At 48.1% G+C, this 14,330-nt stretch overlaps 1 protein-coding gene across 1 annotated transcript; it reads left to right on the top strand.

The window, feature by feature from the left end:
* The first annotated feature begins 20 nt into the window (after positions 1-20).
* Positions 21-13,352, top strand: TADA1 (transcriptional adaptor 1). Its single transcript, XM_067001402.1, has 8 exons — positions 21-156; positions 228-319; positions 793-858; positions 6,532-6,629; positions 9,522-9,731; positions 10,756-10,907; positions 11,847-12,009; positions 12,921-13,352. Exons 1-8 carry the CDS (start codon positions 83-85, stop codon positions 13,071-13,073), a joined length of 1,008 nt encoding a protein of 335 aa, XP_066857503.1. The 5' UTR covers positions 21-82; the 3' UTR covers positions 13,074-13,352.
* The last annotated feature ends 978 nt before the right edge of the window (positions 13,353-14,330 follow it).

The following is a 14,330-nucleotide window of genomic DNA, read 5'->3' on the forward strand; positions in this document are numbered from 1 at the left end:
CCGGGGCGGGGCGGGCGGCGGCGGCGCTTTGCGGCACCTCGCGGCCTTTCGCGACGGCGGCGGGGCCCTGAGGCGAGCGGCGATGGCGACGTTCGTGAGCGAGCTGGAGGCGGCCAAGAAGAGCCTGAGCGAGGCGCTGGGCGAGAACGTGAAGCAGTGAGTGCGGCGCCGGGCCCCCCCAGCCCCCCCTGTCCGCCCCTTAACCCCCCGTCGCGCTGTGCCCGCAGGTACTGGGCCAACCTGAAGCTGTGGTTCAAGCAGAAGATCAGCAAGGAGGAGTTCGACCTGGAGGCCCGGCGGCTGCTCACGCAGGACAACGGTGAGGGAAGGCGCCCTCGTCACCCCCGTCACTCGGCCTTCCAGTAACAATTTCACCCCCTCCCGGCCCTGGCGCGCTCGTTTCTCCTTTTTTTTTTTATATATTTGTGAAGTGAAACCAGAAGCCCCGCTGCCAGACGCCCCCACGGGAGGGAGGGCGGCCGCCCGTCCTCCCCCCGGCTGAGCGCTGCCAGCTGCGCACGGCGCCTGCCTTCGTGCTCTGCGTGCGGTGCCCTGCGGGGCGCCCCGGCGTGTTCCCGCGCCACGCAGCGCTCCGGCCGCTGGGGCGGTGGCAGCAGCTTCTGGGGCAGCGCGGGGGGAGCCCTCAAAAACCGTGAACTGGAAGTTGTGGCTTTGTAGCCGAGCGCGTGGGGAAGGCAAGGCTGTGAGGAGGCAGAGAGCTGCCCTGAAACTGCTTCAGGTGGGTGCCTTGGGCACAGATGCATTTCTAACGACCTGTCTGTCTTTACGCAGTCCACTCACACAACGATTTCCTCCTGGCTATTCTCACCCGATGCCAAATCTTGGTTTCTGCACCAGGTGAGTCCCGTGGAGGTTCGTTAGAGGTAATCGGACAGCCAAGTTTTGGCATGTGGGTTTGGTAGCTTTTGGGTTTTGGGCAAGGTGCTTCGGTTTTCTGAGCCTTAATATTTGTGTTTCTTTTGCCACAGAGGCACAAAGGTAGCCAGGTAGCGATCTGGATTTCAGTAGAGACACTTTTATTAAAAAACAAAACAACCTTAATGTGCTGGCTGATGGCCTGGCTTGCTGTTTGTGGTCAGGTGGTTTGATTTCTCGACCGGGTGTGTGTCAGGCCATGAGTGCTGCGCTGTCTTTGATCTGCTTTGCTTCCTGTGTCGTCTGAGCTCGGTGGTGCCTGCTCTGTTCCCCTCCCTCTTGGGGTCAGCATCTCAGGGAGCTGGATTTTCCTGGTCCTGAAATCAAGGACAGGTCTGATAGAAAAATGCTTACTGTGAATGCTTATAGCAGTGTCTTAATTGAGCTGTGGTCAATTAATGCAATCTCTGCAGCTGTGCTGTTTAACTTTTTAGCTCTGTAAGCACTTAGAGTGGCTGTTGTCAGGGCAACAAGCTAATTCTTCAGATCTTCAAAAGAGCTCTCTATCTAGAGATCTGATAGGAAGGACAATTGAGCTGCAATTTAAGATGTGAAACTGCTGCGTGGTAAGGGAAGGAGCTCGTAGCAGCTGTGGTGAGCTGAGATCTGAGAAGGATAAAAAATACAAAATTCACAGCTTTTTGTCGCAGCTGGTCCTCAGCTACACCAGCTAGGCTAATAAAATGCCACTGTCCTCCAATTACCCATGATGGAAAGAAACAAGCCTTGCCTTGTTTCCTCTTGAGTTCTCAGCACCTTTTCCTGAGGCCCAGGCTCATCCCTTCTGGCTGTCTGCACTTGTGGAATTTGTGAGATGTGTCTGAGTCGTGCTGCTCCTTGCTTTGGCCTTAGTGCTTGCAGCGGGGTTGTAAAATAAGGGATGAGAACACGCTTCCCCTGTGCGAATCACCTGAAGTACAGAGTCTAAACTAGGTGGGGACGGTGCAGTGACAACTGCTGACCCTATTTACGGGTCAGGAACACTTCAGCTTGGTGTGAGGGTGGAGCAGTGCTGGCTCTGGCTGGTGCTTGGTTGGCTTTTTCTGAGTGCTGGGCTGATGCTTGTTCCTTTGTGCACCTCTGTGCCTGACTGAACTCTGTTGCTTTATCTAGTCACGTAGTCCTGTGCAGCTCTTCTGCAGCTGGTCTTCACAGACTTGAAGAGCTCAGACTTGTTACCTGTCTTCTCCAAGCTGTTCAGGAACGTGTTACAAGCATCTTGCTGCTTTGTGCTGGGGCTCATCCTCTGCAGGCACCTTCTTTATGCTCGTTATTGCTTCCTACCTTAATATTTTTTAATGTCAAGTCCCTGCAGGGACTTTTCCTCTTGTCCCTGTGGAGTCCACGGACCTGCATAGGTTGGCTTGAAAAACTGACCATGTGTGCTCTTAAAAGCATGTCTCGGCACCCTGCAGGTAACGCTACGTCCCAAGGTAGGACGTAGGGTTTGTTTTGCTCAACTGAGGTCAATGCAGAGTCTTCCAAGAACTTTGGAGCTGAGCTGTGCTGAGATGCCTCAGCCTGGGCGACCGGTAGATGTGTCACACAGGCGTTTTGTTGGCCAGCCTGCTGTGTGTGGTGAGCCGTACCTGCAAACCCAGGGAGGTGCAGCGCAAACAGAACGCTAGATGTTGCACCTAGATTTACTTTTCTCCCCCTAGCTGCCAGTCTGACATCTGATGGTTTTTCTGTCTAAGAATGGAAAGGTGACGGGTTCTTATCTCCAATGCTGTCTCTTGGTACAAGGTGTTTACTTCACGATTTATGGAAACAAGTACTTCTCAAGCAAGTGTACTTTCCACCTTCATGTGGGAGGGACAGGGGGAAATAAACATCTTTAAAATGCTATCTTGTGTTTAAAAATATAGATCACATGGCTAGGGTTACAAGCGTATGTGACTGTGGTGTTTGGAATGGGAAACCTTGCAGGAGGTGTTTTGAAGGAGAGAAACAGGTTGAGCCAAGCAAACGAGCACACCTGATCCAAGTTTTGCCTTCTCTTATTAGCGGTTCCACCTGGGCTGGGTGAACACTGGGTGACCGTAACCCCTGGTGGGAACGCTTTCCGCTTCCACCTGGTTAGGCTATTGGTTGTGCAAACTTCAAGTCCCACTTCAGCAACCTGCGGATGTTTGGGACTTGGAGTGGGTGCAAGGTTCACGGCTGTTTGGATGTGAAGCATGACCAGTTCCTTTCATTCCTGCTCAGCTCCCCCTGAGGATGCAGCAGGATCCTAAGGCTGACTTGTTGGCCTTTCTAAAAACGGGTGGGGGTGTTTCATCCAGCAGCACCCTTGGGGAAGATACCCTTAAATACTTGGGTGGCGCCCAGCTGTAACAGAGCTGGGAATGTACCTGGAGAGGGAGAGGAAAGTCCCAGAAACACGCTCTCTAAGCCACCAGAAAGCACCTCTAGGTTGGTTTGAGGTCGGCAGTGCCAGCCGAAGCAGTGTGGGAGACTGCTTTGTCTTCGTTTTCTTTTCAGAAGTGCTTTTCTGAATGTCTGTCTTCCCCAAAGAAATTCTGTCGAGGAAACCCAGTTTAAAGCCTTTCCTAACCTCACGTGGACGTGCTCACTAAGCCTGCCTTGTTTGCTGGGTGAACACAAGCAGTAAGTTAGCAGGGCTCTGGAGTTAATCTCACTCGAACTGTTACCTCATTTCTTAGCTAAACGTTAACCGAGTAAAGCCCAGACAGTTGCAAACATTCGAGTTAGTGATGTAAGGATTTAATTTATTTCATAGCAGTCTTGAGCCAACAAGGATGGGTCAGAGAATTAGACCTCTTGCCAGGGTAGCAGGAGCCTTTCATTATACCAAGGTTGCCCCCGGGCTTTGCTTGAAGGGCTGCCACTCCTGAGGGATAGGTTCGGCTCGCTCCTGTTCCAGAGAGCTGAAGAGGGAGGAGAAGGAAGAAACCGGGAGTGTGAGCTGTAACCACAGGGACTTACTCGGCACTTGGCCCAGTCCCTGACCTCTCAAGAAGATTTAAAAAAAAAAAAAAAGAAATGAATGGGGGGTGAGAAATGAGGAACACATTTTCTGACTGCTCTTCTCTGTCGTGGCTTTGTCGTTGTCCTTTCTTCCTGTGCTGGTGCAGCACGTCAGGAAAACCTGACATGATCTGCCTCCACTGTCTGGTGCTCTGGGTGCTGAGACGAGGCAGATTGTAGAAAAACATTCTTATCTGTTCCTTATCTTTGAAGGCTTATCAGCAGTTGTTGGCATGGCTTGTTAACATTAATTTTCCTGCTATCGAGATTAAATAAATAAAAAAAAAAATGCTAACACCTCTGAAATTTCATGCCTGAGCCAACCCAGCCTTGTCATTTGTGGCCAGGAAAGCGTATACTGGGTTTCTTAGAATACTGGAGGGAATTTTTGCTGTCTTCATTTAGTGCTAGTTAGGCTTGTTAATATGAAAACCTAGCAAAGGAGACAAAAGAAGATTCTGCCCTAGACATGTATAATGGGGGATAGGTAACGGTATTTCACCTTTTTGTTCTAAGTCTGGCCAGGCTTTTGTTACAGGCTGTGATTCTGTTAAGTTGCATCTTCCAGGCCTACTGTCAGAGACTAAATTCAGTAGCTGTTTAGTTTAAAACTTACTAGTTCTTAAAAAAAAAAAAAAAGGCATTTTAAAAGTTTGGCCTCTGCTGTAACCTATTCATGTGTAATAAATTGTCAGACAAAAGGTTATTTGCTACTTTTGTCTCTCCCTCTGCCCTCCAGTTGCCTAGTTAGCTGAGGACGCTTTGGTATGTGAGGCTGCAAAAGTGCTGTAGGAGGCTCCTGGCAAGGAGGAAGGGCTGCAGGGTGGGGTAACCTCACAAAGTAGACATGTTTTTTGTTGAAAGCTTTAAAATGTCTGTCCTTAACACACCCAGCCCTCCCTTCCTACCCAAGAGGTCTGCTCTGCTTATGGATGAGAGGAGTAGGAGGGGGAAAAATTGACTTGTCTCTAAAGAGCAGAACATCTCGTGAGAGCAGAAGCGTTATCTTTGGTCGGTCCTAAAATGTAAGTCCTGAGACTTCTGTGAAAGGCAAGAGAGATCCTTGACAGGCTTGTCCATGGTGTTTTCTCACATCCCCTCGTTAGGATCTCTAGCGCAAAGTTATAGCGATGAACAGTGACACTAGCTTTGATTCCTGGAGAGTGCCTACTTATTGCCCTTCCCTGTACCTGGCTGTTGTGTTTTGGCAGCAGGTTTTGTTGTAGGCTGTTGGTTTTCAGCTCACTAATAGGCTGTAGGGAAACTTTGTAGTAACCTTTTTTAATAGAATATGCCACCTCTATGCATAGGTTGCTTCTAACCTCTTTTTAACAGTTAAAACCGTTCATAAACTTCATCTGATTCCTCTGGTTTAGCCTGATCCTTCAAGCCCTTTGTCAGAAACTTGTGGGGTGATGTGTGTGAAGCGACGCGTGACCAAGGACTTGCCGCTAGCCTCGTTCCCCATAAACAGCCCTGGAGTGTAATTGTGTTTACGAATTCCTGATAACAGCAAATAAAAAAAGGTGCTGTTCCTCTGTGCTGAACCCAGGAGAACGCTGGTGACATGAAGCAGCGGCTGCCTCTGTAGCCACAAGGGGGCTGTCCAGACCCGAGGCTGCAGGAGATGCTCCTCGTTCGCTCTCAGCGAGCGCGTAGGCACCTGGCACGGCGCTGTCCTGAGCCGCTGCGTACTGAGGAGCTGTGCATGGGTGCTGTGAACCTGGCGGTGGGAGAGCAGCCGGGCTGTCCTTCCACGAGCTGCCTGATGATCAGGATGTGCTTCAGCTGTCCAACAGCACCCGGGGGCCTTCTGAGCCCAGCTTAGTTAGGCAGGGTGCTGCTCGCTCTGTCTGCAGCTGCTTGCTGGTGCAGGCAGTCCCCAGCTCACCGTTCACGTGGGTGTCACTGGTTCCTGGCCTTTGCAGTTCTTTCACCCTCTCCTTTCCCCTTCAGTGTAAGGCGAACAACCGACCTCAACATCTAACTAGTGTCTGAGGCAAAGCTTGTTGAAGTTGAGAAAAACTGTAAAGGCAAGTGCAGGGGGTCAGGTGGTGACCAGAAGCATCCAGCTTGTGACCAGAGCTGGCAGCAGGGTGCGTGCCCCTCCGGGCCGGCCCGTGCCACCTTCCTGGTGGAGCTAATGGCTTGTTCCTGCAGCGTGGCTTTTCTTGGAGCCTGCGCTCATCTCTCCTTCCACTGTTGGTTTTTGTGGTGTGTGGCCAGGAATTTCTGCTTTAAGTAACAGGTCGTGAGCAAGTCAGGCTGGCAAGGGGCTGATGAAGGAAAGGCTGCCACCAGTATTCTTCCCAACGCACTCCTGACTTTGGGTCGTGGCTGTGGGTTATCTGTTGAGGTGCAGCCAGGGGTGGGGATGTGAGGGATACAGCCCAGAGCTTCAGTGAGTGGGTCTGAAAAGGGGCTGCTGAAGGAAGGGGGGGCTTGCCAAAAGAAACCTCACAAAAATTACTTCCTCTGGCTCGTGGCTGTTGGACTTGAGTTGAGGCTTAGCTGGGGGCCAAATGTTAAGGCTTTTCTGTATGGGCAGCATTACTCTGGCTCTAAAGCAGTGATGCCTGTCAAGATTTTTTTTTCATTTTGTAGAAGGTGCTGGATCTCTGCCGTGGCCAGGTGGCTCTGCAACTAAACCTGGAAAACCCAAAGGAAAGAAAAAGATTTCTTCAGTTCGACAAAAGTTTGATGTAAGTGTCAGTGCTCAAATGGCCTCGGCTGTCTGAAATGCTGTCGGGTGAGCTGCTCTGCACGGTGTGTAGTTTTTGTTACGACTCAGGATGATGGAAGCACATCGCACATGATCTGTGCCGCAGGAGCTGGCAGTTAGTAGCTGCTGCCTCTCCTGTGGAAGCCTCTCAGAAAAAAGGGTACAGCGTGACCTGACTTTGTTAGACCTCGGAGAGCACCTAAATGTCAAAGCTGCACAAGCTTGTATTTCAAAAACCAGCAGAGTGACTAGCTCTGTGGTCACTGCACTAACACTTGGCCATGTCTTTCATGTGTGTTCATCTTTCCCCTTTTCTGTAATATCATGTTCACTTCACACATCCGCTAAACTGAAGCAAATGTGACTTCATATTTATTCTCGGGCAGGCTTCCCTGGTTGTCTAATCCCCCTCCACGGGGCTCTTTGCAGTCTGAATGGTTAGGTGATGTTCCTTTGGCAGAATGTTTTTAGAGTGTGTAATCACAAGGAATTTTCAATTCTGAAACAGATGCCATGTTCTGGTAGGTGACAGACAAACGCACAAGATCTAGTTTGTTTTGCAGCGAAGGCTCTCTGGATCTGGTGCTGTCACATGCCTGTTCCGTGCTGCCAGCTCAGTGTGGAGGGGGTCTTGTGTGAAAGAGGGTCAGGATGGGGCACTTGCTCTCGTGGGTGGGTTTGGTCAGGCGGTTGAAATGGCATTAACATTTTATTTAAAGATAGAGCGTCTGCCTCCGAGCCAGCTTAGTCAAGTGTCTGACCACATATTGATCCAGGTCAGTTCTCTGACAAGGCAGAAAACTAACCAAGCAAAAAACCCCAAATCAACCAAAAAAAAATCCCAGGTTTTTCTTGCTGACTTACTCAGCTGGACTGGCGTTCCTTGTGGTTAGATGAATGCCAGAGCCAGTGCAGAAGACAAGAAAGCTACGTAGGTGAGGTTAGGGGAGAAAGGTGGGCATACAAAACCTCTTACAAGTGTGAGAAGCTTGCTTGGCTGAGCTGAGGTGCACAGCACGCTTCTAGACACTGTACTCAGCACTGTGTGCTTTAGAGACTTGGGCTTCAAAGGGCTGCGAGTCCAGCTGAAGGCTCGTTATATTTAGATGCTGCTAAAATATTTTTGCATTTTTCACAGCTGTGACCTGAATCGTGATGGCAGTCCATGTTATCTCTGTTTTAAAACTTCATCGAAGCTTTTCAGTAACAAGCAGAGGAGAGTTTGATAAGCAAGTTGTGGTATAGTGAAAGTCTCGCAGTTTGGTTTGCTTGAACACCCCATGTTTCTGCTGTGTATTTATACAAGTGTTCCTGGAATGTTTGATAGTAAATAGTCTATAAAGTCTAGGTTAACAGGTCTGTGTCTTGCTCGTGGAGTGCCTGAGTCACGTGAACATGGAAGTGCCTCGGTATTTACTGTCATGTCCTTGCTGGGCAGAACAACAGCAATGGGAATGGTCACAAGTTTGTTCCAATTGGCTTCTGGTCTCCCAAACCACATTCCTCTTAGAGTTGCTTACACTTGGAAGGCTTTTTTTTCCAGGCATGCAGCTTTCCTGTAATGAAAGCTTAAGTCTTCCAAATTACTGTGAGGGAAACCTGCTTTCGCATCACTAGTGGGTGGATTGGTTTTTCACTTTGAGTTAAATGCCACACTGTCCTTTGAATAAAGCGGGCCCCCTTTCCTCGCCTGAAACCAAGATGTGAGAACTCCACTTTGCTGTATATTCATTGTTTATATGTCAAGCATGCATTTGTCATGATGCCTCATGGCAGTGTTTATTCCTGAGCCACCAGATCCCTCTCAGAGGGTGGAGAGGCAGGAGTTCTGGGAGCACATGATGGATGAGCCAGGGTAGTGTAGTTCCCTTGCATGTCGGGGCTGGGCCAAGCATATGGCTGGGTCCAAAGATCAGTAGCTTCTGTCCCCTTCTTCCCTGTCTGCCTGGGGTCTGAGACTTCACAGGCACCACCACAAGTACTCAGACGCACAAGCACAGCGAGGGAATTGTGCTGGAATGCATATTGGCTGGGAAGAGTACTACTTTCTGGTATGGATTCAAGTTCTGTGATGTTTTGTCCCTAAATAACTGACTCAGTTCTCAAAGATAGCCATAATCCACTCAGACAGTGGCTGCTCAGTAGCACAGCTCTGCTTAGGGTACTGAAAGCGCACGCGGGGACCAGCATACAAAATCCAGGCCTGAAATTTGGCTAAGCTGTTGCATTTAAATTCTTATTCTTGAAAGAAATATAAGAATCACCCAAGCTTAGGATAACTGTTTTTCGTCTTGGTAGGAAACTACAGTTGCTAAACGATAAGGGTGTATTTTTAGCTACTAGCAAAAGGCTTCTGCACAAGAAATGACTAAGTAGCTGAGAACTCCTCAACATAGAAGGAAGTGACTGAAAGATGTGAAAGTCCAGTAAAATCATCACTGGCCTGAGCAGTGTGAAGAGATAAAAGGGACAGTGACCACATTTGAGACTTGCAGGAAAACTAAATGAATGTAGCAGGTGGGAAGTACAGAGCAAACCAGAGTAGGCGACTCTTGGCACAGCTTGTTAGGCTGTAGAATTTCTTGCTGCGGGATGTTGTGGATACCTGAAATATAGGTGGATCAGGGTGCTGTGAAACAAGCTCATGGACTGTTAAATAAAAGGATATCAACACTGGCTTAAATTTCTTCAGTCCCAAATCACTGAGAGTTTGAAGATTGTATTGCGGGTAGGTGGGGATATCACTTTGTCTTCCTGCAATATGTTCTATAGGTGTTTGCTCTCCAGTTGGAGAAGTAATGTTTGGCTAGATGAGCCAAAGGGTCTGACCACTTATGTATCTACTTATGCTGTAATATTGTGTTCATCACAGCACCGGTTCCAGCCTCAGAACCCGCTGTCAGGAGCCCAGCAATTTGTAGCAAAAGATCCTCAGGAGGATGACGACTTGAAGCTGTGTTCCCATACCATGATGCTTCCTACACGTGGCCAGCTGGAAGGAAGGATGATCGTAACTGCTTACGAGCACGGGCTAGACAATGTCACAGAGGAGGCAGTGACAGCAGTCGTTTATGCTGTGGAGGTGAGATGGGGCCGGACAGCAGTGGTGTTCCCCTTCTGCCAGCAGCAAAAGGCTCTGTGTGCAGTATGGGGTGGTGTCCCTCACTGGAGGGAGGAAACCTGCTTCTCCAACTGCCCAGTTGCTTCAGGAGGAGTAAAATCAGAAGTAGAGGGCTTCAGGGTTTGTGCATCAGAGATGTAAAGCCTTGGGTTTGTGCCTGCAGGCGTTAATTACGACGTACTTGTGTATGAAGAACGCTAGTACACTTGAGTAGCTGGTTTGGTAAATGCTGCTCCTATCGCGTAAAAGCAGTGACAGAATGGCACCATTTTAAAGAGCTGGGTAAAGTTACAGATGCAAGTAATTGGCACGGAAGTAGCAGAATCAGATAGTAGCTGCAGGTGAAGCTTTTGGCTTTCAGTGGTGCATTACCCAACATCTCTTGGTCAGGTCCAAGTGATACTGCTGTTACTTGGAGCTTTGTGTGGATGGTTTCTTCAAGTCATGATCTAGAGGTCAACTTGAGTTTCTCATGTGGGAGTGAGGTCAAATTTGGAAGCAGTTTTCTGCTTGTTTCTTCAGAGAACTGCTGCTCCAGCATCTTCCAGATGTTTCAACATTTTGAAAAAGTGAGTGGCTTTTCACTCTAGTTTTAGAGCTGGTATTTCAGTACAAGCAAATGTTTAACGTGATCTATAAAACCTCTTAACTTGTTGTGAAAGGGATTGGGGCTGGGAATTCCCTAGCATTTAAGAAACCTCCTTGTGACATTTGAAGCTGCACATCACATTAGTCTGTGAACTGTACTTTAATACATGCAGTACTCTCACGCAGTGCAATGTTCTCTGTGTCCAGCTCTATCGGGTGGTTGAGAGAAATACTGCAGCCTGTCCAGGTTCCAGATCTCATTCCCCTTGTGTCTTTACATTCCTGTGGTCATAGCAGCGCTGCTGCTGTCTTGTCATTTGGTGTTGTGCTTCTTATAGCCATAGCTTGCTAGGATGAACAAACCAGCATGTGTAACCATAACGTTTTTTCATTGTAGAACCATCTTAAGGATATTCTGACATCTGTAATATCCCGGCGGAAAGCCTATCGTCTGAGAGATGGCCACTTCAAATACGCCTTTGGAAGCAATGTTAATCCTCAGCCATATCTGAAGAACAGTGTTGTTGCTTATAACAACTTAATTGAATGGTAAGGAGCTCTCAGCACATGGTTAATTTCAAATGTAATTTAGTGAAGTTACTCTGCTTGGTTTCTCTTACTTAATGGAATCTGTTAATAATGGTGTTCTGCTTTCACGCACAATGAAAGTAGCAGGGCTGTGCTGCTGAACAGGGAGGAAGGATGTGGGGATTTTTCAGCAGCAAAGTTGAGGGCAGTGTTAGGTCTCTCCTCCTTGTCTGTGCCCATCTTACTGGTTTGTCGAGGTGACCCTTTGCCTTCTGAATATATTCTTATTAATTATTGCTTGTAGTGAGTGATACAGGAGTGAGTTCTCAGGACAACTGCCCCTGGGCAGAAGAGCCCAGCCTGTTGGGGCACCACTGTTGTGCCATAAGAATGAGATGTAGATGAGGACCCGTGTACAAATGCATAAATGTATTAACGATTCCTTTGCAGGGCTTTCCAGTCACTAGAGCTACGGGGACATCTTGTTTTCCAAAGTGTCAATGTCAAACAGCTTACGCTGTGTCTGGCAGTGTATGTGTACAATAAGTTGTGTTTGTCTATGGCAAAGATTCTAGCAGTTGACAGGAGGTCGTGGGTGTTTTAAAATTTGGTTATAGCACTATAAATGCAAACTCTGCCTTACAGCTCTGCTCTTTCAGTTTAATGTTTTGGGTGCCATAAGTCTTAGGCTGGGTGGAAACTCTTGGTTGTGAATAACAAAAGCTACCAAATGACAATTAGTTATAAAGCAGGTCTGAAGCATGCTGAGGATCAGTTTCCATTGTTTTTTATTAAACTGGAATTTTAGAGATTTTAATTACAGATGATAGAATTTCATATACACAAAGGCTAAATCAACAAGTACAAAAAAACAAACACTGGGCCAAGCTCCTGCTGTGTTACTTCCGAGCTAGTGCTGTTTCCCTGACTGAAAGGCTTTACTGCCTGCTCTCTGTACAGCCCTCCAACCTCTGTGACACCTTCTGCTGGTCAGAGTCTAGCTCCACAGCCCCCGCCTGACGATGCTGAGCAGCAGGCAGCACTACTACTGGCATGCTCTGGAGACACTTTGCCAGCATCCCTCCCTCCCGTGAACATGTATGACCTTTTTGAGGCGTTACAGGTAAGCTCTTCAACTTACACTGTCCTGTGTACCACCTACCACTCAAATTTAGTTTACATGCACGGAGAGGGATTTGATTTCATCCTCCTACTGTCTGTTTCCTTCTTTCCCTCTTAAATTTACAATTATTTGGCTTCATCTTGCTCCTGCTAGTAGGGAGCAGCTAACAGTCAACTCATGGTCTCAGGCCTGTTCTGCCCCCTTAGATCAGAGAGAGCTGATGAGGAAATCCCTGCCTCTACATAAGGACTCTTCCTCTGCAGCATGACTGCAGCGATCGTATCAGAACTGAGTTAGACTGCGGTTTTGATAGTAGTGCCCTGAATGACTTGTCTGGCGCGTCCCTTTTTCCTCTTCATCTTCTGCCTGGGTGCTTAGAGGAATACTGGGGTCCTGGCACGCAGGCTGCTGCGGTGACCACCCCGACCCTGGGGAGGTGTCTAAGGTAGGCTGGATGCATCTTCCTCTGGAGGCGCCTGACTGTGGGCCTCTCTCTTTTGCAGTTCAGGCTAATTAGAATGTCTAAAGCTAGCTGTGAGAAATTCCACCCCCCCTCTGTCCCTCCTTGATATCTGCTGTTGTGAAAAGGCCTGGAGATTTTTATCTCGAGGCTGTGGAGGCAGAGTGTTCATTATAAGAGCTGTAGTCAAGCATTTGTGCTGTGTTTGGTCAGACAAAATGTTTTTTGTATGGTTTTGGAGCAAAATAATGATTTCCTTACAAAGTGGTGTGACAGGCAGTAGTTCTGTGCTGGCTGGTGTGCCAGTGCTGGCACCTTAGAGCTCTCCTTGTGTGACAGCCTGTGTTCCTGCCCTGCAGGGCTCGCTCTCTGCTCATCCTGTAGCAGACACAGGTTCTCCATGGGGAAATGAGCATGAAAGCATGAAACGTATTTTTGAACTTACCTCTAGGTACACAAAGAAGTTATTCCTGCACACACTGTCTATGCCCTAAACATTGAGAGAATTGTCATGAAACTCTGGCATCCAAACCATGAGGAGCTGCAGCAGGATAAAATCCATCGTCAGCGCCTGGCAGCAAAGGAAGGCCTTCTGCTCTGCTAGAGCCACAGAGCCAAGCGCAGGTGGCTCCAGTGCTGCTCCTTGGATTGACACTGGGATGCTTCTTACAAACCTGTGTCGGCATTTCAAGGAAGATGCAAGTTATGAGTCAGCTTTTCCTATGGAAATATTACGGAGTTGTGGTACGCTTTCTCTGCTTCCCAAGAGTCGTGTGCCATGGAGTGCTTGCAGCAATCCCACTGAATTGGAAAGGAGGAACAACAGACTTGTTTGCAAAGACTGTTCTTTTAATAAAGAAAAATAAATGTGAAGGTGAAAAGAGTTGGTTTTAAAGAAGGTGCGTGTGTGTTATTTGGGAGCATGACATACCTGTCTCCTCACCTTCCCTTCTGAGCTCTATCTCCAGGAGCCTAGTCCAACTTATGTTGCAGCTGGTGGGATCCTTTCCATTCAAGTGGAAACAGGGCGGGCTGTTGGGAACTGAAGGTGAGAATAGTGTAAGGTGACATTATCTCTCTTATATTGGGGAACATCGGATTAGAAACTCTGCAAAAACAGGGCGAAAAGGGAAAGGCTTCTCTAGTCTCTCTTAGAACTGTTCTGCATCACAAAACACGAAAGGTGCATGCTGCTTGTTTTGGGGATCTCACCAGTTATCAAATACGCAGTAAAACCAAGGTTGTGAGTAATGCTTTTCCTGTCAGTCTAGTCCTTGTCCCATCCCTGTCCTGGAGTAGTGGTGTCAGATGTTCTAGTTGTCTGGACCTGGACCTATGACAAGGGGTGTTCTCTGTCAGGACAGCTAATGATTTAGCCATCCCAGCAAGGGATGATCATCCTGAGGTGGGACAGTAATTTCACTCTTAGTTTTGCTGGGGAGCTGGTCAGATCAGCATGTAGAAGAGGAAATTCACCTGCGGTGTTTCAGGTGCATCACCATCTTCCTAAGTCAGCTGGGTGCTCCTCAGATGCTGAAAGGAACAGGCTTATTAAGACATGTTAAGCATTTTCACATTACGAGTTAATTTGTTACCTGTCAACCACAGCTATACAGGTACCTTGGATGACTTGGTTCTTTGTCCCTGTTGTGCCATTCAGACAGTGGAATTGAAGCTGCTTCCTCTGGAAGATTATGAAAGGAAGCTTGTGATTCCACTCCGTTCTTACTTTCCTCTGGGAAGTATTTGGATGGGAGAGCTGTGATCTTTCCCTTTTCCTATGCAGTTTTTCTTTACTGCAACCCTGAGAACTGGGGAGTATGCCTGCCCCTGATGTTTCTTCTCAGTTATCATGTTATAA

This window comes from Anser cygnoides, chromosome 8, assembly GCF_040182565.1.
Source record: "Anser cygnoides isolate HZ-2024a breed goose chromosome 8, Taihu_goose_T2T_genome, whole genome shotgun sequence".
NCBI classification, from domain to species: Eukaryota; Metazoa; Chordata; class Aves; order Anseriformes; family Anatidae; genus Anser; species Anser cygnoides.